The 22,785-nt window shown below is 46.0% G+C and overlaps 1 protein-coding gene across 3 annotated transcripts; it reads left to right on the top strand.

Moving 5' to 3' along the window:
- The first annotated feature begins 56 nt into the window (after window positions 1-56).
- On the top strand, window positions 57-22,422 carry SYDE2 (synapse defective Rho GTPase homolog 2). 3 transcript variants are annotated; one of them, XM_072343686.1, is made up of 7 exons: window positions 57-247; window positions 2,823-3,542; window positions 10,634-11,730; window positions 14,223-14,349; window positions 18,419-18,600; window positions 18,716-18,947; window positions 21,394-22,422. In XM_072343686.1, exons 1-7 carry the CDS (start codon window positions 136-138, stop codon window positions 21,894-21,896), a joined length of 2,973 nt encoding a protein of 990 aa, XP_072199787.1. In that variant the 5' UTR covers window positions 57-135; the 3' UTR covers window positions 21,897-22,422. The 3 variants fall into 3 exon arrangements, with proteins under 3 accessions (XP_072199787.1, XP_072199785.1, XP_072199788.1); XM_072343684.1 differs by having other exon boundaries at window positions 2,820-3,542; XM_072343687.1 differs by lacking the exon at window positions 21,394-22,422 and adding an exon at window positions 20,808-21,384 and having other exon boundaries at window positions 2,820-3,542.
- Window positions 22,423-22,785: the final 363 nt, after the last annotated feature.

Raw genomic sequence — 22,785 nt, 5'->3', positions numbered from 1 at the left:
GCGGCCTCTCGCCCCGCGCAGCTATGCCAAGTATGTGCGCGGCGGCGGCGCGGCGGCAGGCGGGCGCGGGGAGGCACGCCGCCATGGGGCAGCTCCCGCCGTGCCGGGGGGCCGCCGCCCGCTGAGCGCTCAGGCATGGCCGAGCCGCTGCGCAGGACGCTCTCCAAGCTGCGCGGCAGGAGGTCCCCGCGCGGGGCGGCGGCGGCGGGCGGCGCGCACCGGCACGGCGGGGGCCGCGGGCCGCAGGGTAAGAGCCCGGCAGAGCGGGGGGCCGCGTCTGGCTACGGGGCGCTCTCGCGTGCGGAGCGGAGCGCGGGGCCGGTCCCCCTCGGAAGGGGGAGAGGAAGGGCGCGAGGCGCCGGCGTGGCGCTTCTCCGAGTCGTGGAGCGAGTTTCTCCGAGCTCCGAGCCGCATCTGCCCGGGCCGTGTACGCGGAGCGGCTCGGCGCGGTGCCGGCTGGGCGGCGGGGAGCGCAGGTAACGAAAAGGGAGCCCCGAGGCGGACGGGGCGGCTGTGCCGCGCAGGTCGGTGCGGGGAGCGGGCTGCGCCGGGCTTGGGAAGTGCCTTTCTTGCAGAGTTTGCGAAGAATTCGCGTTTGTTTCGAGCTAAAGTAGTGCTTCTGTGCTAATTCCACCTAGGTCGAGAATCGGCCGTCCTCGGGCGCGCTTTCACCACGTCGCCCATCCTTCTTAGGACAGAGTTCCCCCTTTCCATGAGAGGCGCTCGCTGTCAGACCGCTGCCCTGTGCGGGCGCTCATCACGCGGCCGTTCGCTGCTCCTCACCTCATGACCGTTTGTCATTCTCTCGCTTTTGTTTCCTCCCTGTTTCTTTACACAGTTTGATGCCCACGGTCCGTGCTTTGGCCGCGCTGCCGTCCCGTCGCGGCGCAGCCCGCTGTGTGCCAGGGGCTGTGCAGACCGGGCAGGGAGCGTGCGGCTGTTGGGAGCCCATGGAGCTGTGCGTTCTGCTGGATGCTGTGCCGTGGGACTGGGAAGGCCATTCCCTGCCGCGTTATAACTTGAGAAGCAGCGCTTGGCGTTGTAGTGAGATGTTTGATATGTGTACGTAATAGGCACGGGATTTGTCCTGACCTCAGCTGAGCTGCAGCTCTGCATCTGGAGCTCTGGATGTGCTGTGGAGTTCCTGTATTTTAACTTTAGAGATTTGTTTGACACTTTGTAGATGAAGGTGGGTTGAGCACCTGCCTGTTTGTCTGCCCTTTTGTTTGTTCACCCCAGCGCTGTGCGGAACCCTTCTGGGGGGAGCGCTGCTTCGTTCTGTGTTGTGCAGGGTCTGCCTCTGGGAATGCACTGATTGCCGATGGCGTTCTGCTGAATGAAGCCCTGCTCTGGAGCAGGAAGCATATTTGTCACCCCTGTATCTTCTCGAGCTTTGTATTTATTTGAATTTCTGGTTACTATAACAGCTGTTGGCGTTTGGGAGTTGCTGTTCTCCCTGGAGCTGCTGGGTGCTCAGATACTTGCATGTGAAACAGTTTGTTATTAAAATAAACACCCACAGAAGGACTTTCAGGATCGGGGCCAAACTGGAATAAAGGGGAAGCAGCGCTTGCAAACACAGCCCTGGGTTGTGAGAGCTGCGCTTGGAAGACCTAAATGCAAGTGTATCATTTGGATGGGATTCAGTGAGCATTTGCAATCAATGGCTTTTGGCAGAGCTGGCTGATTTGGAGACTGAGAGCTGAGAGCTGTGTGCGAGCGCGGCTGCGGCGTGCCCCTGCAAGCAGGAGGTTATTGCAGTGCTCTGCAGCTGCTGCTGGCTGCTGTTCCTGCGGGAGGCTCATGTAGGTAGCGTGCAGCAGAGGGGCTGCCCAGATGTGTGCTGAGAGCACCACAGCACAGCACTGTCGAGCTCACAGTGACAGCAGATCTGAGCATATCTCAGGGTCTGGGGGCTAGCAGCCCTGCAGAGGGCCTGCAAAAGTCCCTGGCAGTTTAAGGAGTGACAGATGTTGGTGGGTATACAGATACAGTGAGGTGCGTGTTTGTATTGGCGTAGGAGCCATTTCTTAGCTCTATGGAGAAGGGAGGCTCTAGGGAGGTCAGAGTAGAAGCCCCCCTACCCCTGTGGAACACCATTACAGGGTTAGCCTTGCTGTGGTGGTTGTGTCAAGTTGGAAGTTGTGAATGGAGTTTGATTTGTTGTTAAATGAAATTCTTTTCTGTAAGTGATGCATTTAAAAACTTGTCATGATTTTTGGTTCCTCCTCTCTTCTTTTTGTCCTCACAAACCAAAGGCTGTTCCTGCCCTGGGTACAGGGTATGGCGGTAAGAACAGTCCTTGCTGGAGGCTTCTGTGCTAGATAGATCCCCACCTTTGTTTTCTACTTAAATTCTGCCCTGGGCAAAGGGTATGGCAGTAAGGACAGTCCTTTGCTGTAGGCTTCTGTGCTAGATAGATTCCCTACCTTTGTTTTATACCATAATACAGAAGGGAGTCTGCACAATGTAAATACATCATAAGAACAGTGGATAACAAACTGCACGCACAGAATTACCAGAGCAAAAAGATCCGTTTCTGCCTAAGTCTGCCTGACCTTTACACAGCTCTCACTGCCATTTACCTAAATTACATGGTGTTAAAATACAGCCCAACAAGCCTGACTTTTCATTAATTACACACATGTTCTTCTTTGGCAGGCTGACGTGTAATTTGATGATAGCATCACCTTGTCTTTTGTCCTTTCGAATGAGGTCTAAGGCGAACGTGATACGATGCTGTATGTCTTCATCTACCCTGCTAAAAGCAATGTGATATTCTGAGCATTTGTCTCTCCTTCTCTCTCCCTTTCTAACAGCAGATCTAATAGAAAATGTATACGTAGCCCCCCGGAGCAGGAAGGAGCCCAAGTCTCCGAAGGCAAGTGAGCTCCCCGAGCACCGGCCACAGATGAACAGCATCACTGTTTCTAAGAAGCGCAACTGGCTGCACCAGAGCACCCACCGAGCCCCCCGCCTGGAGGGAGAAAGCACATGTAAGAAGACACCAGGGGCTGTAACCCCAACCCCACGGTCCCCCAGCCCTCTGCCTGCACCAAGGGTGCAGGGGGCTCCTGCCAGGTCCCCGGGAGGGCCGGGAGGCCCCATCCCCAGCTGTGGTGCTACGAGCACCCTTCCGAATGCCACAGGCTCCTCCACGCTGCAGCACTGTGCCTTTGACTTTGGTGAGGACAACGATGCAGATGATGAAGGAGAAATATGGTACAACCCCATCCCTGAAGATGATGAGCCAGATGTCCCGAGAGTCCTCCATTCTGCTGCCCATAACCCTGTCACTGCAGACTGCTCTGCAGGCTGCTGCAAAAACCTACCTGTCAGGGACCTGGGGCAGGCACTGGGACCCTTCGATGTTCCCCCACGCTCCCCAGAGAGAGCAAGGGACACTCAGCCGGGTGAGCTGGGTCCTGCTGACACCACACAGCCTGGAGAGCACCTGCAGCAGCACCGGCAGAGGTTTGCCTGCAAGCCCCAGAGTGCACTGCCAGCAGACGACAATCCTGCATTTAAGTGCCCCTCAGCAGGTAAGAGGGTTTAGGTAGACAAAGATGTCTTATCCTCTGCTTTCTTTTAAAAGAATAGTAAGCCTTTCTTATGTTTCTTTTCTCTTTCTCCTCCTTTTATCTGGATCAAGCACTTTTCCAGTAGCAGTGCGTGTTATGTTCATTAAATAAAAAAAAGAAAAAAAAGGAAAAATAGACTCAGGCAGGGATATTGATACCTGCTAAATGTAGAGCTGCAGTGACTTTTCAGTCAGTTTGCTCACCTGGCATGTCCGGATGTGGTTTGTCTCTGCCTATGGAGTCAGCTCCAATTTGGAATCTAATTCCAAGCGGACCTTGTTTGGTCTGGCTCCAAGTTGGCTGAAAACAAAGGTTTTACCAAGTGGACTTAAGCATATTAATGAGAGGACCCACTTGGTTTCCTTCCTGTTAGCTAGTGCCTCATTCAGGTCTTGGGTTCCAGGCTTTAAATTACTTCATATCTTTAGAAGTTTCTTTAACTTACTGCCTGTGATTTTTTTGTAAATTCTTTTTGGAAGACAATATGAATGCTATATGTAATCATCTGCTTCGTGTGGGCATACAGTATGTTTGTAATTAAAAACGGAGAGGCCCCAGAGCTCATTTCCAGGCTCTCATTCTGCAGTGCACTCTGGAGGAGCTCTGTCCCCCTCCCACTCAGTCCTGGGAAATTGGCCCCAGATCTGTAAGTTCCAGAAGCTGCGTTGCCTGGGCTCAGCACAGCGATGGCTTCTGGGAATGGGAGATGTTTTCAGAGGCACCAAAGCAACTTCTGTAAATAGCAAAAGAAAAAGTACTCTGTCCTCTCTTCTGGGAGCTCACATTTTGTTCTCTTTGTGGAAATGCTGCCGATCTGAGTGTACTTTCAGTCCCAAAGTATTCTGGGAACATGAATTTAGAAATAGTTCACTTTATAGCCTGCATTAAATACTTAGACCCGTTATGTTCGCTTGCAAGATTGCTGAAATACCGTGCTGTTATTTTTTTCAACACTGGAGCTCAGAGCAGTTTGGAGAGGTCAGGATGCAGGGTCGTTGGGAAAGCCATGAGCATGTTCCGCAGGCTGTTTGACTCCAGTTTAGTCATTAAGCCCTTGATGTATGAGCGATTCTCCTTAAAAAATGAAACCTTTTATGCAAGAAAGAGAATACCCTTTTTTTGTTGTTTGTTTGTTTTTTAATACTGAAGAAACATTTATTCCTGAAAGCAAAATTATTATTTAAAGTGTTTTTCATGAAACCAGGAAAAAATGCGATGAATTTCCCCCGGTTGGGTTTGTTGTGCTCAGAGCTGATTTAGCTACTTTAAAGGCAGCTCTTTTTTCGCACGTATTTAATAGTGACCAGACTGAACAGATGAACTGGCGATGAGGTGGATCCCTGCTGCTCAGTAATTGGCTTTATCATGGAGAAGTGAGGTTTCTACAGTTATTTTCAGTCAAATTTAAGATGACAGCTCATCCATGCGCAATTACTGCATGAGGGCAACACGGCCAGTTTAACTTTATTTGTGCTCGAACCTTGCTTGAATTACACAGTTGCTGCAAAATGGATGTCTATATAGGTCAAGCAGTAACTCCTGACAAATACTCAATTACTGCTTTGGGGAAAAGTCTGCTTATCTTCATTACTGCTGTAATTTTATATGTGTCCATAGTGGTTGATACTGGAGTCTAAGAGAGATTTTGAGAAGCAAAGACAGAAAAAAGTAGGATACTACAGAAGCCAGTAAAAGACGTATTTTCATTTCATTTATTATTATATACTCTACGTATTATTTATATATGTGATGTATACAATTTTCATTTGATGCTGTCTTCTTTGGCCAGTGCAAGTGGTTTAACCATTTAAGCTTTGAACAATGCTGCCTCATTTGGATCTCAGGAAGCGGACATGGATTTTTTTTTTCCAATGGAAATATGAAGAAAAAATGTAAAAGAATTTGGTTGCTGAGGGTCTTTCCAAACAAAGCAGTGACTAGATATGTCCTGTCAGTGTTTTCTTTATATGGGTTGCAGAGGTGTTGATTTTCCCGTTGTCTTAACTTGCATTACTAGTTCCTAGTGTTAATCGGGTTACTTTCTCCTGTAAGGGCCATGTATGCTAATAGGATTTGTCAGGTAATTCCTTGTTGAATAATTCTAGCTGTGATGGTTTTTAGAAAGGAAGAAAAAAAACACCCCTATACTACAGCAATTAGGAAATACACTTCTGTTCCTGCATTTTGTTTGTGTCAAGCAGACAAGAGGTGACAGTAAGAAGAAAATTTGCTGAGGTGCAAATGTAGAAACATAGCACCAGCTCCTGTTCTTGGGGCTACAGAAGAAGAATTTAGGTGGAAATTTAGGTGGACCACAGAGCATGTTTTTCATATCACATTTACAATTTTTCCAATCTATAAAGTTTTGAAGGAAATTTTTCATACAACTGTTTGGCTGTACTCTTGCTGAATGTGTTGCTTGATGTATCACTCTCAAGGCACTGAGGAATAGTGCCTCTTTGTAGTTCCTTCTTTCGCTACAGACTCCAAAGCAGGTAGCTTTGGAAGGCAATGGGCCTACCCAGGGGTCTGTCTTTGATCCATTTTGGTGACCTACTGTAAGGACCTGCTGGGGGCCAGGATTAGGGGTTGTAGCAACTGAAGACTTGAAGCAGCTAAAGTAAAGCAGTTATTTATTTGATCTTCTGTTTTGTATGGAATAATGTTTCTATCATCTTACTGAGGAAATGGAGCTGCTTTTTATCCCATGTAAGAAACCACAAGTGGAAGAGAACATGGTGCAAGCTGTCCAAATGAGGCACACCTGGCACTGGGGCTGATGGCTCTTGGTCTGGTGCCAGCATTCTAATGAAGCCTGCTGTGGTCTGTGTGACACAGGGAATCATTAACATTTAGAATATTTGCCAGGAATTCATTCCTGTTTGCAGATAGCAAGCTCTTAAGCCTGGCAGGTGACCTGGAGTGCTGTTAAACATGCTCGTTGTCCCCTCTCAAGGGGTCACCCAGCAGGGGGCACTGAGGATGATGGTGTGGGGTCAGCCTGACAGACTCTTACAGCGTAGCCTAAGTAGTGTGCAACTTCTGCTCCTGAAAGTGTGACCCCAGCAGTGATGGGTTTGTCACAGCTTACTTAGTGTCTGTGTATGTTTGGCTGCGTATTGGAAGGAAAGAACTACTGTTACAGAGTTCTTAGAGGGTTGTTTTTTGTTTGTTTGTTTTTTTACTGTCTTAATAGTTTCTCCATTCCTTGACTTTGAAGCATCATGTGGGATTGAACACAGACACCAAATTGGTCAACATAGTGGTTTTCATAGGGGTTAAAAAAGGGCTTCTCTGTTAGCAGGCTGAAAGAAGATCCTTCCTTTTATTTAGATAATTATTATGCAGAAATAATTACATTCTATCCTCATTTAGGAAACTTTTTTTTTTTTGCTAATATGGATGAGGGGGGTTACTTTCCTTGCATCTTAATTGAAGTTGCTTGCATGTGATATAACATGAATTCTCCTAGCACTGTTTTCAGCTTTGCTGTGAGGCTTTCTATCAGGGTGGGTGTAGAACTATCTGAAAATGAAGTGGGACTGAGCTGAAGTAAGTTACCACCCTTTGGCTTCAGTAGAGCTGCGCTGTTTGTGTCAGCTGAAGATCCAGATCAGTATCTCTTCTGGAATCTAGCACAGAAAAAAGCATTAGCCTTTTTTCACTCAGCTGTCATTTGCTCTGAGAATGATTTTGAGCTGTTTGGGCTTTTCTGTGCTGATTTGTTGCTTTTTGGGAAAAATAAAAAATAAAATAAAAAAAAAATCCCAAGTTATACATTGGGTTGACTTTTAAAAATAGAGAAGTAAAAAATCTAGGCCATAAGGGAAGCTTTGGTTTTGAAAATTACAACCTCTTAGTACAAGCTGTATTTTTTTTCCTCCTTCTGAAATGAAAAGGCCTAAAAATTAGCCCTTGTGCCATGTTTCTGGAGGTATCCTTTCAGTGTCAGATGCAGCGTACTTATTAAGTATTTCTGGAGGATGGCAGGAAAAATGAAATTACATATCAGCTTTAGTTGGGTCAGAGCTCAGCATTTCCCTTAGTTATGAGTGTGGCTGTTTGGTATTTTAATAGCTCTCTGGGATGAGGAACTGATGTTTTCTGACTTACTCATCTCATCTTGGGGTCCCAAAAATGAATCACAGGCTTTCTCAAGAGCTTTAGAGTAACTCAGAAACCCTTCCTTAAGCAGTGAGGAATGTTGCGCGTAGAATGGGATAATCAAATATGCCTGTAACGTAGCAGGCATTGTTGGCAGACAGTCTGACAGTGGCACATGCATCCAGGCACAGAGGGACAATGCTAAGCAGGGTTAGACATGAATGCTACTGCGTGGGATCACAATGTGTGCCTAGCTGGCTGTGTGCTGTGAGTTTGCCTGCTGTTCCTGTAGGGCACAGCTGTGTAGGTGAGGTTTCAGGCCCTGATGTCCCCTGACCATGAGGGGAAGGGCAGCTGGTGTCTGTGGAGCACCTCATGTCCAGGGGCCACCTGTCTCTGTGGCTGTGGAGAATCTTTGTCCTATGTGCAGCCATACTGTGGAACAAATAAAACCTGTAGGCTTTACCCATCCTCCTGAACCAGCTCAGGGAGGCAGCCCTAGTGCAAAGTCACTTGGCTCAGTGCAGTGCTTTCTTGGGATGGTCCGCAACTTGTCCCGTGGCAAGCTGTCCTTCCCTGGGTCAGGGCTTCCTTCAGAAGCTTCTTTCTTCTGCTCTTTGTGCAGCTGATGCTGCCAGGAAGTGCAAGGCAGATGTGCAGAATGCATTGTCAGCTGCACCTCATCGTCACCCCCCTGTTACCTGGGCTGACATTGGCACCCCAGTGCCTCTGATGCTTCCCCTCCTCCTGCCAGCCTTCCCTAAGGCATTTCTGAACTGTCAGATGTCACTTGTGTGGGACAGAAAGGAAACTGGGCAAGGTGAGCAGGCTGGGAAGTGGAATGTGATGTGACTGTGCTGCAGGTCCCTACTGCAGCTTGTTAGCAGTCACTATGTCTGCGCTTGGAAATGGTGTCTGTACCCCAGCTCATCACTGGTGATAGTGGGGGCATGACATTGGTGGAATCGGTCCCACACAACCAGCTCCTGTCAGCTCTGTGTTTTGTCTAAACCTCCTCGTGCTGGAGGCAGAACTTATACCTGCAAAAGTCAGAATGTCAGACTGCCTCTGCAGCTTTCCTGAGATGGAGGGAAGTTGAATGGGATGGCCTGCTTTGCTAAGCCCATGCCCGAGACTTTGAGCAGAAAGAGATGGTGAATGCCAGCACAGCACAGGCTGCCATGGGGTGCTCTGGGCCAGCGCGGCTATGCTGCGATCTGCAGCACAAGTGAGGCTTTGTCCGGCTCTGTCATACCCCATGTCTCCTGCCAGCTGCTGCCAGAACAGCAGGCAAGGAACTCCTCCGAGCGATGCAGGGCTAAAGGCTTTTTCCTCTGCTGCTCTGGAAAACAGATACCGTGTGTTATTCTTTATGACTGAAACTTTGCTATAAAAGCGCTCTTGTAAGCAGATAGTGATTTGGACTTACTTAATAGTGATTGGAATTAGACAGTAAGCATCAGAAAAAATTGTAAAAGAAACTGCTGTAAAGAATGATTTGCTGTGTACCTCGAGGAAACAGCTCTTCTTTCCTTCCTTGTAGGTGCTGTGAGCAGGGTTTGCCTTTCCCCAGTGAGCAGTGGGGTGGGTTCCCCCTGCTAACACATGCACAGCCTGCTGGTCCTTGAGCAGCTGGGGCAGCAGCAGCAGGGCTGAGTGTGCTGGAAGCTCTGGTTCTCAGCCGGGAGCGCAAGGCTGCATGAGTGCTGCCAGAGCTTGCCTGGAATGAAGGAATGGAGTGGTTGTTCGTACAAAAGACACTCTTAGTCTCTCAGTGGATAGAAAAGTGGCTCTAAATGAGGGTACTCATGAAATTTTATTTGTTCTGGCCTCAGTTCCCCTCTTGCACACTGCAGCAACTCAAGAGAATCTGTTGCCTTTCCTGCAGTCATTACTGCCTCATGCTGGTGGTGAGAAGAAAGGCTTGAGCTGAAACTCGATTTTTGGCTTTTCTTAAACATTCAAGCATGAAGAGAGCTACAGGTTCATGTCTCTGTGAGTAATGCACAGAATTTACTGATAACAACTACCTATTCTGATTGTACCCCTTCACTACTTGTCCTGCACTTTCAAATGGATGTAGATGTTTCTTCTCTCGTTCTTTTCCTCTTCAACATGGGTGCCTGCTGTTACGATTTTTTTATTCCTTGAAGAGAGGTTTTCCAAAAGACTTCCCACAGTGGTGTCAGTTGGGAACTGTATAACTTTAAGCCCTGTCATAGGGTGGCTGTGCCAGGAAAGAGGGAAAATTGCTGGCACGATTGAGGCAGTGCACAGTGCAGCTTTTGGAATAAATAAATCCTTGTTGCTTTCCTGCTCCTCCTCCCTGCAGCAGGAAAGGGGAACTGAAAGAAATGAAGGAAGAGGGGTGAGACGCTTCTCCAGAGCTCTTTTGAGTAAGAGGGGGAAATGCAAAGTAGTATAGCAGTGTCCTTTACCAGGGATGTGCATGTTTCCTTTAGACTTGAGAGGGCAATGCTGATGTGTTAATCTTTGTGGCTAACTGCATTGTGGGCAGAAGTGCACTTGTCATTTTTCAGTGCTTTCCCTTTGGAGACTGATTTCTTTGCACCTGTGCCCCCGGAATGCAATTGTGTCTGCCTGGATGAGAGGGATGTAACATAAATGGACAAGAGCTGAATGCTGTGGGTGAAATAGCTCATTTGTTTATCTGTAGTTTCTGGCTCTTTCATCTCTATAGAGCAGAACAAATCAGGCTTCTGACTATGAACTGACAAATTTGGCTGCACAGACCAACAGAGCGCAACTCTCTGGGTGCTTGTTAATATCTCTAACTGGTGAAGGACAGTCATCTGAATGAACCGCATTTATCAAGTTAAGACAAATCAAGGTGTTTTTCTTTAGTTCAGTATTTTATTTTCATTACTGTGAACTGCAGTTACAAAACAATTTGTTTATTCTCTTTATGTATTTTTTTTTTCCTGAAGGGCCTGGAGTTGTACATGCGCACAAGATTGATATACCAATAACAGAAGTTTCTCCTCCAAGTCCTAGTCCCTTGAAAAAAAGTGGGTCAATCAATTGGCCTTTCCCCGATCGAATTAAATCCCCCAGAACTGTGAGGAAGCTTTCCATGAAAATGAAAAAACTGCCAGAACTCAGCAGGAAGCTGAGTGTCAAGGGAAATTCAAGCCATAATAGCTCAGATAATCCTTCTCTACTGAAAGGGAGCGCTCGGGATACAAGCCATACAGCATCTTTGCCATCTTCTGGAAACTCATCCGCAGCTGCCAGCAGGAACGTCATAAGTCGTTACCATCTCGACAGCAGCGTGTCGTCACAGCACACCTACAAAAAGAAAAGGTCAAGGAGTTCCAAATCCTCCAGCAAAGGTGGTTACCTCAGTGATGGTGACTCTCCTGAACTTATATCCAAATCGGGTAAACATGGACATGAAACCAAGTGTGGGAAAGGAAAAGAGAGCCTTCCAAGTAACAGTGGTAAAACTGAGATAGATATCGATGCTTTCAGGCACTACAACTTTTCTGATCAACCCAAGTGTTCCCAGTACATCTCTGGACTTATGAGCATTCACTTTTATGGTGCTGAGGACTTGAAACCACCAAGAATAGACTCAAAAGATGTCTTTTGTGCAATACAGGTTGACTCAGTAAACAAAGCAAGAACAGCCCTGCTTACATGTAGGACAACATTTCTAGATATGGACCACACGTTCAACATAGAAATTGAAAATGCTCAGCACTTAAAGCTGGTGGTGTTCAGCTGGGAGCCCACCCCACGGAAAAACCGTGTTTGTTGTCATGGCACTGTGGCTCTTCCCACTCTCTTTCGGGTGACGAAGACACATCAGCTGGCTGTCAGACTGGAACCAAGGGGGCTTATTTATGTCAAACTGTCGCTTATGGAACAGTGGGAGAACTCTCTTGATGGTCTGGATGCAGATCGGGAACCAGTGATGTTCGGTGTAGATGCTCGAAAAGTTGTAGAGAAGGAAAATACAGGCCTGATGGTGCCACTTTTAATTCAGAAATGCGTAATGGAAATTGAAAAAAGGGGCTGCCAGGTACTGTATATATCTTAATGTTTTGTTAATATTGCTGTGTCTGGGTCTCTGTTGCAGATCTTTGCACTGATATTTCTGGAGCAGGAGTGGTGAGTGGAAAAGGGGTGCTTAAAAACCCTTGCTAACGTTTAGGTTTCTAACTTGTTTTCTTACTCCCATCGTGTGGTGAACACCAGTCATTGTACTGGGGGAGGAATAACAGGACTGTGAAATCAGTGCTTCCAGCTTTTCCCTTGTAACGAAGAACACTTGCTTACAGTAGCTTTAGGACTGCAGCACCCAGCATGTAGAGTCAGCTCCAAAACAAGGCAGACCTGAGATTAGGATTTGGAAATGTCTAATTCCTGAGGCACAAATCATTCTTTAAAGACACAGTGTACTGATGCACAAGGAGTATAGTACACCCTCCCACATTTGATGCACAACATGAAGATGAGGAAGAGCTATTGAGAAGACAGGTTATTTGTTTCTTCACACTGCTTCTCCTTGCTTTTCTTCAAGTTGTACTTAGGATTAGGAAAGGCAGTAAGGCCCAGTGTGTTCTTTTGGTCTTTATGCAACTTATTTCAGTTGGTGTAACCCAATGGAGAAAAAAATGTTACAGATACAAATCCCCAGTTACAGCTGCTAGACTAGAAATTTGTTAGGAGAGACGTGCCGTCCTAAGGAGAGATGTTGCCCCTTGGCAGTTCATTTGAAATTGGTGAGAGGACTGCTGCAGACTGTGAGCCCTTGGTTTCTGTTACACCTGTTTCTGCTCAGGTAAAGCCGAGAGGTAATCGCTATTACCACTGTTACTACTTCTAATTGCTGACAGTTTGGATATGGTTTCCTGATGTTATGGGATTAATGTGGCTACATATAACCTAGATCAAAATATACAGTCAGGAATGGTATGTGTATGTAATTACTTTGTTGAAAGTCATTACTGATAATAACTGTGTGATTCTCGTTGTGCTTCTCCTAACATGCAAATCAGTGGAAAAAAGAAGTTGTATTCTTTCCAGTATTTGTGTTTCATGGTTTCAGTGCTTTATTTTGGGCGTATTAGCACCTAGTCATGCAAGTGATTTTGGGTAATCAAGGCATCACTGGTAATGAGGCGATTGGGATCTGAGATGTCTGTGTGCACCTGGTGCTTCTGAGCATGAAATCTGATTTGTGCATTTGCTCAGGGAGAAACAAAAAAAATGCAAAATACACTGTTAACTTTTAACCATGCACTTTTCTGACCTTTTGATTTTCTCTTAGAATGCAGACTACTGTCATGGTACGTCACCTCCGCCTGACTTTCAGACATAGTGTTAGAAAACTTGGTTTAAATTGTCTTAGGCAAATACCGGGTCTTATTTGGTCTTAGGAAAGAGAGAGTACAAATGCCACCAAGTGACTTTCCATGTATTTAAGTAGGAGTTAATGTACAGACAGACAAACACTCTTCTTTGCAAACCTGGATGCGCACGTTCTAAGCTGGCACAGACTGTGTCAAGTTTTGTGCTGTTCAATTGTTCGAGTCCACAGCATTTTGAGGGCTAAACACATGCTGCTCAGTGCATCTGCCTGTAACGTCCACTAGAATTAAAATAATATATGTAAGATTTAGCTCCTCTCAGTCATGATGGTGATGAAAATGGAAAATACGGCAACAAAAAAGTGCAAAATTGGGATGTGTGAAAGCACGTAATTGACTTAGTAATACAGTCTGGGTGTGTTCTGGAGTCACTCCTATGATCTTGAGCATATGAAGTAACCCTTGCTTCACATTAAGTTTTATGTGTTATTTGAAATGTGGAAGTCGGCATCTTGTCATCTTTTAAATAGCAACTTGTGGATATCATCAAAATTGAGTATTCATAATTCTCTTGAAATCCTTTCTACAAACATCAAGTGGAGTGTTAGTTACATCTAGCTCATTCTTGTAGGAAAATGTTAAGGTTTTTTTCCTTAAGAGATTTATGACATCTCTTGTTTGGTAGGTAGTTGGTTGTGTTGCGACCTTTTTCTACTAATGATTAATAACCATTTTGAACATGCTGTAATATACTTAGAAATGCTTTTTCTCTTCATCTCTGCTTAAGGCCCAGTTTTATCTTATATAGTTATACAGTTATTACTAGGAAAGATGATGGTGATCTGAATGAGTAAGATAAGATAATTATGTTTATTTCTTTGATTCCCAAGTTTTATATAAAAGCAAAGTCCTGAGTGGGTTCTGAATTACCTGGTGGTGTGCTTCTGGCTTGGGATGGCTCAGTGAATGCTGCTCAGGATGTCCCCTGCGGTGGAAAGCTTTGGCATTAGTCACTTGCCTGTCAGCTGTCTCTTAAGTAACTTTTGATGGCGTACGTGATCAATTAATACTAGCAGTTGCGTTGTTACAGTTTTCTTAACATTTGTTTTAACATCTTGCTGCACTTCCCAAGTGAGGCCACGCATGATGTGTGTTCTGCTTTTGGGAATAGCTGATGTGGGGCTGTCGTTCTTGCCCATAGGTTGTAGGCCTGTACCGGCTGTGTGGCTCTGCAGCAGTTAAGAAGGAGCTTCGAGAGGCGTTTGAGAGGGACAGCAAGGCGGTGACTCTCTCTGAAAGCCGGTACCCGGATATTAATGTGATAACAGGTAATGATTTGACTTCTCTTTCAATATATAATTTTGACATGCTCATAATATACTTTTTAAAAGGTGGGGCTCTGGAGTAGCTTTCTGTTGTTGTTTTAGAAGCCATCAGCTACTTTTCTGTACTGCAAAAACAAGCTTGGTAACATTGGAGGTGTGTATTCCAAGTATCTGTGATTGGTAGGGGGGATGGTAGAGTTCCATTAACACACAGAACCTGGTGAAGGAAGGGAACCTGCACAAGGCGGGAGCTTTCACAGCAGCATCCTGGTGAAGGAGAGGGGCTGGGGGCAGAGGAGCAGAAGGTCTGACAAAGCTTCTCTTCACCTGCACCAGCTTTCTAAGGTAGCATTGGTGCCCAGTGCAGCAGAAGTTGTCAGGTGTTTTTTTGTTACTTAAAGGCAGAACAGTTTTGTAACTGTTGTTGATATTTGTTATGTAAACCACAGTTGAGCTGATTTCAGGGTTCGCAGGGTAAACTAATCACTTGAGGCAATTAGACAAGAATGTTTCATTACTTCCTATCCAGCGATGGAAAATGTCAACAACAGCAGCCAGGTTGTAAATTTTCTGTGCCAGAGCACTTTGTGACATTCAGAGGCATTGAGCAGTTCTATCCCATTTGATTGCTTCACTGCAGTGTATTGGGAATTAATTTGTGTTCAGTACATTTTGTAATTATTCTGGGTGGTGTCGGAAGATACTGCCCAGTGACGTTTTCTCTGTTAACCAGACCTTTTGTACAGACCCAGTGGATCAGTTCACCTGAGCTTCCTTGGCCTCATGGTTGGGCTCATCATTGCTCACCATCACCAGTGTTCTCAGAAGCAGAACCTTGGGCTCGTGTTGCACTTTGCTGTGATGCATCCTCTATTAGGAGAAGGCGAACAGAAGAAGTAAATAATAGAAATGAACTTTTAACTTAATGTCTTTCTTCTCCTTGCAAATAGGTTCATGAAAGAAGCAGTGATGATTTCTAACATGATGATATTTATTATTATTGAAAACTTTTCTCAATTTTAGTAAATCAATTCTGCTGTAAAACAGCAAGACAGATGTCAAACAGATTCTTGGTTAATGTAAATTTTTGGCTAATGAAATATTTGACCTATTTGAACTTTAATTTCACAATAATAATGAAGGCATTGCACTCCCATGCTGCCAGAAATGATCTACGGCAAAACTATTTGCAGAAATCTTTTAGGAATATTGTGAGGAAGGGTGTTGGGGCTTCCTTGTATCTGGGTACAAAAGAACCTTTAATGCATCACAAGCATTATGTTCCCGGGGACATCGGGCACTCAGAACTTATAGTTACTGATGGAAGCTGAGCTCAATCTGCTGGAGTGCTCAGTGGATGCAGCAGGCCCTGGCAGGGCAGCTGTGCTGGTCTGACTGTGCTTTCTGTCATGAGTTCATAGTGTGCTTAATCTGAAAAGTGTACTTTGATGCCACGCTACCATCTCTTTAAGCCACGTTGGTGTGGGTGAGCTGTTCTCTGCTTAGCTGAGGGCAGCGCGGTTTGGGCATAAAGGTGACACTGCAGTTTGTGCTGGAAGAGCTGTGTTGCCTGCTGTGCTCAGCATGGGAGTAAAGAGCCCACAGAGTGCAGTCTTGCTGTACAGGGAGCCTGGACAGTGGCTGTTTGCCCCAGTACTTCGTGCTAGGCTTGCAGTGCTGAGGCTGCTGCACGTGACTCATACTTCCCTGAGCCAAAGCATGTGTTCCATAGAATGTGAATTCTCAGCATAAATCTTGGCACATTTGGAGAGAAGTGCTTTCTTGTGTCCTTTTTGAAATTCGAGGAGCGCTGTTTTTCCAGACAATTATAAAGATTTTTATTTTACTTTTTGACAGCTCTCCAAAGACCAAAGAATGAGCATTTAACGATTAAATCTTGACTCAGAACTGCCCCTGGGGTTGGCACAGGCTTACAGAGGCGCTCGTGGCTCAAAACCAAGTGTGCTGCTGGTTTTGGGAACTGACCAGTAGCAGCGTTGTTGCATCATGTCTGTTCTCATCCGTGTGAATTCATATCTCTAAATAAAGCGTGTAACACTGTTAACAGCCCAGTGGGCCAGAAAAATGAGAGATCACTGAAGTGGATAGTAATCTCAACTTGCTGTCTCAATTTGCTTTGTAGGGTGAGGGGTCATGGCGAGGAGAACGTGCCAGTGGCTTAGCAGTGGGGAGTATGGCATCCTGCAAAAAAACAGGGCTAATTTGGCAGAGTGAATAGCAAAAACATGTAGGAAGCCCAAAGGGCATTAGTGGCTCCCAAGCTGTTCTGTTAACCAGGGGCACTGAGGGATGTGGTTTAATGATGTGGTGCTCATGCGCGGACTAGGTGATCTGTTGGTCTCTTCCAGCCTTAATGATTCTAAGGTTCCAGTTCTATGATTCTAAGGTCCTTCAGCAGGTGGTAGTCTTGTGGTTCTGGGTGCTGTCAGAGGAATTCTTCTCAGTCATCAGCTGTGTCTGTTGCAGCAGCATGAGCTGATCTGACTCGGACATATTATTACTCCTTTCCTGCTGTAAGCTGATTCTGAATTCGGCCTTCCCCACCCAAAACATGGCAGTGTCAGCATTTCATGTTGGTGCTTTACATAAGTAAGAGGGAAAGTCATCCCAGCCTGTGCTGTGCTGTGCCTGCTGCTGCCACATTGTTCTCCTTCTCACCTGTGGATGCATGTGGGATACAGGGCTCTGAATTGAGAAGATGAAATATTGTTGGGAATGGAGGAATGTGAATAAGTTACTAAACAGAAATATAATATGCCACTTCTGTAACTGCTCTGCATAAAAACAGAAAACCCCAAAGCAAACAAAGAAGCCCAGAAAAATTTGTGTTCAGGAAAACGTAGAGCTGACTGGTTTTGTTTCTCATACCCCTGCCAGTACGTTCCCATGTTGTGCCGGGGGGCTGTGTGCCAGCCAGAGGGGCTGTGCGGGACCCTACTGCCAGGCTTGCACTGCTTGTGGGGCAGAGCCTGTCTGGCTGCCTCTGCACTGGGTGCACTGCTCATTTCTCAGTGGTACCAGTTACCCAGCAAGAAGCCAGCCTTTGTTTGTCTCCTGCCTGCAAATATGGTTGTGAAGGGGGAACATTAGCTTCCATTCCTTGTATTTTTTATAAACAGCCTCATAAAAAGCCTTCTGCAACGCAACTCAGTTTGCAGCTAAGTTATGAAGACAGAATTGATATGAACTGTTGCTTTATCAAATAGCAGAATATGACAGTATTTACACTGATGTGGGGTTTTCCAGAGCTGTGTGGAGCATGTGCCAAAAAATCTTCTATCTTTATAAGTGTGCCTTATCTGAGGACAGACTGCTCTGTTAATTACAGTGTCCTCTTTGAAAGGGTTTTTTAATGCACCATTTCCTAGCAAACTTCTTAAGTTGTAATCTAGCTGAATGGGCAGATATTTATGGTCTGAATGCTTTTTCTTTATTCTTTTAGAAGACAATAAGGGCTGTTTGTTTCCCTCAGAGCTTTTAGTGCTGGCTGTTCTGGCTGTGCTGCCCCACAGCAGTATGTCTGTGTGCTTTTCAGGGCCAAGCAGAAGTCTTCTACTGAGTTTTCTTCTTATAGTCACTGAAACTGGCTCACATTGAAGTGCAGCCAGCTTTTAGCATCAGCTTACATGAATGCAGACACTCAGCTCCTTCTCATTTGTTTGCACCTTTGGAAGACATAAAAGCGGGATGCAGTGCTGCCAGGTCCCACAGAAAGCACCTCTCCTCCAGCTTTGGAGATGCAGCAGTATGTAATGCAGCTGGGAGAGCCCTGTGCTGGGATGGCAGCAAAGACACAAGTGCTGCAGAACTACAGGAGCAGAGCCGCCCACTGGCTGTAGCCAGCACCTGTCCTGTGCAGAGAGCTGCTGCTCAGGTGTTGTGCTGCCCTTACTGTCTCCTCCTGTCTTTAGCTCCTGAATTTGTCACTGGCATGGAGAATTTTCCTGCGAGACAGGTGTATTCTGTGTGCCTTAGTGCTTCCAACACAACCTATTCCAAACAGTGAACCTGAAGCTTGATAACAGCAGCTGTTCTTATACCTCTTCTGAAGGTGTCCTAAAGGATTACCTGCGAGAGCTGCCCTCTCCGCTGATAACCAAACAGCTCTATGAAGCGGTGGTGGATGCCATGGTGAAAAATCCCTTGAAGATGGCAGCCACTGGTTGTGAAAATGACCTGAGTGATTCTGAGCACACAGCAGCCCTTCTTGATTGCCTGCCAGATGTTGAGAAGGTGAGTGGTATTAATGGAGTCAAGTAATGGGAGATTACCAGCTTCAGAAAATAAAGAAGTATTTTCACAGTGGATTTAAAACACGTCAAAACATGTACAACTGTTTGTTCTGCAGGCTACCCTGAAGATGCTGTTGGATCACCTGAAGCTGGTGGCTTCATACCACGAAGTAAATAAGATGACGTGCCAGAACTTAGCTGTGTGCTTTGGACCCGTGTTACTAAGCCAGAGGCAGGAGACCACCAACCACAACAACAGAGTCTTCACAGATTCAGAGGAGCTCGCTAGTGCCCTGGACTTCAAAAAACACATAGAAGTTCTTCACTATTTACTCCAGCTGTGGCCAGGTACTGTTTCACTGATCTAATCAGGGGAAACTGTCAAACCATTGCTGTCTTTTTTTACTGTGACAGTGTAGATTAATTCACAGGATAACTGAACAGCACCAGGATCCTTAAAACATGAGGTACTGTGCCATCACCTGTTAATGTAAAGAAATCATGCAGTCATATAGCTACTCTTTGTATTAAACCACTGCTTAATGTTAAGTTTATTGTTCTAATTACTTCTTTACCAAATGGCAGCAATTCAGGGAAAAGTGCTTTATGTAAGCAAAGGCATCAGAGGAGGCAGAGTCAGTGGCAGTAATGTTCCCATATCTGAACTATAGTTCTAGTTCTTCTTATTTTCCTGCTTTCTTGCTTCAACCATTCAGGATTCTCAGTGCATGGGATTCATGAGTTGTTTGGTCTCTGAGAGACTCAGTGGTTTATTTATACTCAGCACTAAGACAATTGCAGTTAACCTAAAGGAATAGTATGTCTGATTGTATTTCTTGTTAGATTTGTGTGATTTTACTTGAAGTGGAGGCTGGCTGCTTTTTGTGGGAGACCTGGGAGCATGTAGGATATATGGAGGGTCACAAAGGGGCTGATAGGCAATACAGCATTGGTTAAGAGTTGACAAAGATCTGGCAAATTAACAAAAAATAATATAAAAAATTTCAAGCAGCAGCTGTCTGGATTTGTTGTGTATTTGTGGGCATGAGGTATAAATAAATGCGTGTGCTCTAGCACACAGTGCAGGACAGATATGCAAGCATGTAGACTTTCAGCTTAGTAGTTCATAAACCATATAAGAATCATAATGCCTCATTAAAGAGATTGTTATGATTGCAAAAGAAGCATTGAAATCCATGCAGTATTGTTGTTACAGGGGTTGTCTTACATAGTCTCTGCTTTACATAGCCAGGAATACTTCTGAAGTTTTGTGAGGAACCTGCGTAGGGCTCTGAGTATGTGAATGTGTCTCGTGGTCTGTCTGCTGCTGATCAGTGTCATGGGTGTTCTGGGTGAGAAGCTGGGTGAAGCTCCCAGATTCACTCAGACCCACAAGTCAGTTCAGGAGAGGTAGGAAGTGTGGCTAGAAGAGGAGGACCATAAGCTGCTTGGGCAGCACATGCTGTGCAGAAGCCCAGCGGGATGTCAGGGAGCAGTTCATGGCATGGCTGCTGTAGGAAGCAAGGGCAGGTAGGTGCAGCTCTGCCCATGGGAGCATGTGTTTCTGTTGAGATGAGTAAGATAAGTAGAGCTCCTCCTCACCTTGAACAGAAGGCTGAAGTCTTCAACTTGCAAGAAGCATGCAGGGCACAGCTAACTTACTGGTAAAATACAAGTGCGGAGCTGTGAGCAGTGCATCTTAACCTGAAGGAGAGATTGCAGTATGGACTATTTCATTTTATCTCCTGTAGATTGGGGCAGCTTGATAATCAACATGTTGTGTAATACTTCAATTTCCGTGTTTTTCCAACTGAAAACAAATAAGTCCTTGTCTGGCTAGAACATGCAATGCTGGCAAGTTATTGTTAACCCATGGCCCTTCATCTTAATGGAGCAGAGTCTGAACAGAAGGGCTTTTGTTACAGCGAGAGAGGGGGGAAAAAAGCAGTGATAGTTATTGTGCACTACTGTGTGAAATGTAAAGCAAGGCTGGAGCACCCTGGGGGGGCCTGCGGTGTGGGCAGGGGAAGCGCTGGCAGCTCTGTAAGGAAGCAAGGGAAAGGGGGTGAGGTGCTGAACAGTGCACTTGTGCATAGAAAGTCTGCGGCTAATTATGGGTGGGCATGGCCTGTTTAAAACATAAAGAGGTTCTACGGCTCAGACGTTTAATAGGTGCAGGCCAGTAAAAATATGTGCTGTTTACCATAGGAAGCCGGTAGCGGTGGAGGTGGCTGTTAGTAACTCGTGGTGTGTAACCGTAAGCTCAGGTAACTGCTGTAAGCCTGTTGGAGTGTGCTTCTGGTTGTGGCTGCTTAGAAAAATTAATGCCATTGAGCTTCTATTAATAGTGCGGGACATCAGGGCAAAAGAGAAACATGAGAATTCAGCTCCGGTGCATCTTCAGCTTCTCCAGGTGTTTCTCTGCAGTGGTATTTTTGTTGTTTTAACCTCTGTTGCTGTGCCTGCTTTCTGCCATTGCCTGCAGTCAAGTAGTTTGCTTTGTCTGCACCAGAGCTGGATGGTGGTTACCTCGTGCCCTGAATGTGACCTGTGCTCTGGGAGCATCTCTGCTGAGGGAGGATTTCTCTGTTGCAGTTTGGATTTGGCACGACTCTTCAATGCCAAGCTTTTACAGTGGTTTTCCTAATGATATTTGATCAAGCAGCAGTAGCACGGTGTGCTGGCTGAGAGTCTGCACGCATCATGCATGCCATTTGCCCATGGGCATTGTCACAGACCCTTCATGTTGCCATGTGGATTCAGCCACACTGGGTGTAATTCTCCTTTCTTCTAGTTCACTACTCACCTGCCCAGGACCCTGCACATCCCAGCGCATCTCCCGAGCATCCGTCATCCCTGCGTTACCTGAGGCTGCGGCGGCAGAGACCGCAGATGCTGAACCTGAGCAGCACTGATGCATGCGGGGTGCTGCGGCCAAGGCCGGCCGGCCTGGACAGCCCTTCCAGCAACCGCTATGCGGGCGACTGGAGCGGCTGTGGGGAAGGCTATTTCTGCAGCCCCAGGGACTGCCTGGATGAGGCAGACTATGACGATGTCCCTTCGGAGGACTCAGAGAGTGGGGATGACAGCAGCAGAGTTGATGATGCCGATGGCCTGATGAAACGCCCGCAGCCCCTCCCCGGGGAACATGCATTCCAGAGCTACCTGACAATGCAGGCAATAGACTCAGCTGGGAGCCACAGGGCAAACCTCAGGGATCTACAGGAAAGTATCGATACCCTGATAGGAAATCTGGAAAGGGAACTCAACAAAAACAAGCTGAACATGAGCTGCTGAGCCCAGCCCTGTGCGGCGCCTCCTGCTGCGTGCTGCAGCAAGGCTGTGGCCTGCTGTGTGAATGAACCCTCTTAAAGGCATTCCCTCGTGTTTGTGCATTCCTTGTAGAAGAGCGTGTTGACCTGATTCTGGTGTTTAGGGCAGAAGCTGAGAGACAGCAAAGTGACTCTATGTAGTGACATTTCTCCTTAAAAATGCTGTGCCCTTTGGTGGGCGGCATCTGACAGCAGGACGGACACCATCTGCTGTTTGTAACAGCAGGGCTCTTCCTCCTGAAACTCAGCTCTGGTACAGAAGTTCCTCTCAGAAGGGAACTAATGCTGCTTTGCAGCAGCAACTTCAGACAAACTCATTATACTATATATGCAATGGCTGCTATGAAAAGTGCTTTATATATATATATATATATATATAAAATATATAAATATTTATATATGAAGTTTTAATTGTACAAATATTAATGTATTCATGTATTAACACTTTTCAACAATTATTTAAGCAAGCAAAAATTAAATATTTTTCTAACCTTGTTGTATATATCTATGTACAAACATGCATGTCTCTGTCTACCTTGAGAGGTTCCGGAGTTCTGAAACATCCCATTCGAAAAGGGTGAATCCAGCAGGAAGCTGCCTTGTGTGTAGCACGGCATTGGATTTGTGCAGAGAAACACATCCAGCGAGAAGGCAGAGTGGGTGGTTAACTAAATGACCTTGTGTTGCAGGGCATTGGTTTACATGTGCTCCCCTCAGTTCCCCCCCAATCTTTTAGTAGTTGTGAGGACTTTCCAGGATTTCTAGCAGTCATCTGTGCGGCTGCCCTTCAGGGTGACCAGTGTGTGCAGTAAGGAGATGAACACACCGTTCTTTAGTTTTATTCTTCAGATTTT

Source organism: Excalfactoria chinensis, chromosome 8 (assembly GCF_039878825.1).
Source record: "Excalfactoria chinensis isolate bCotChi1 chromosome 8, bCotChi1.hap2, whole genome shotgun sequence".
Lineage (NCBI taxonomy): Eukaryota > Metazoa > Chordata > Aves > Galliformes > Phasianidae > Excalfactoria > Excalfactoria chinensis.
Note: the sequence above shows the minus strand (reverse complement) of the source record. Positions and strands in the feature narration are given on the sequence as shown.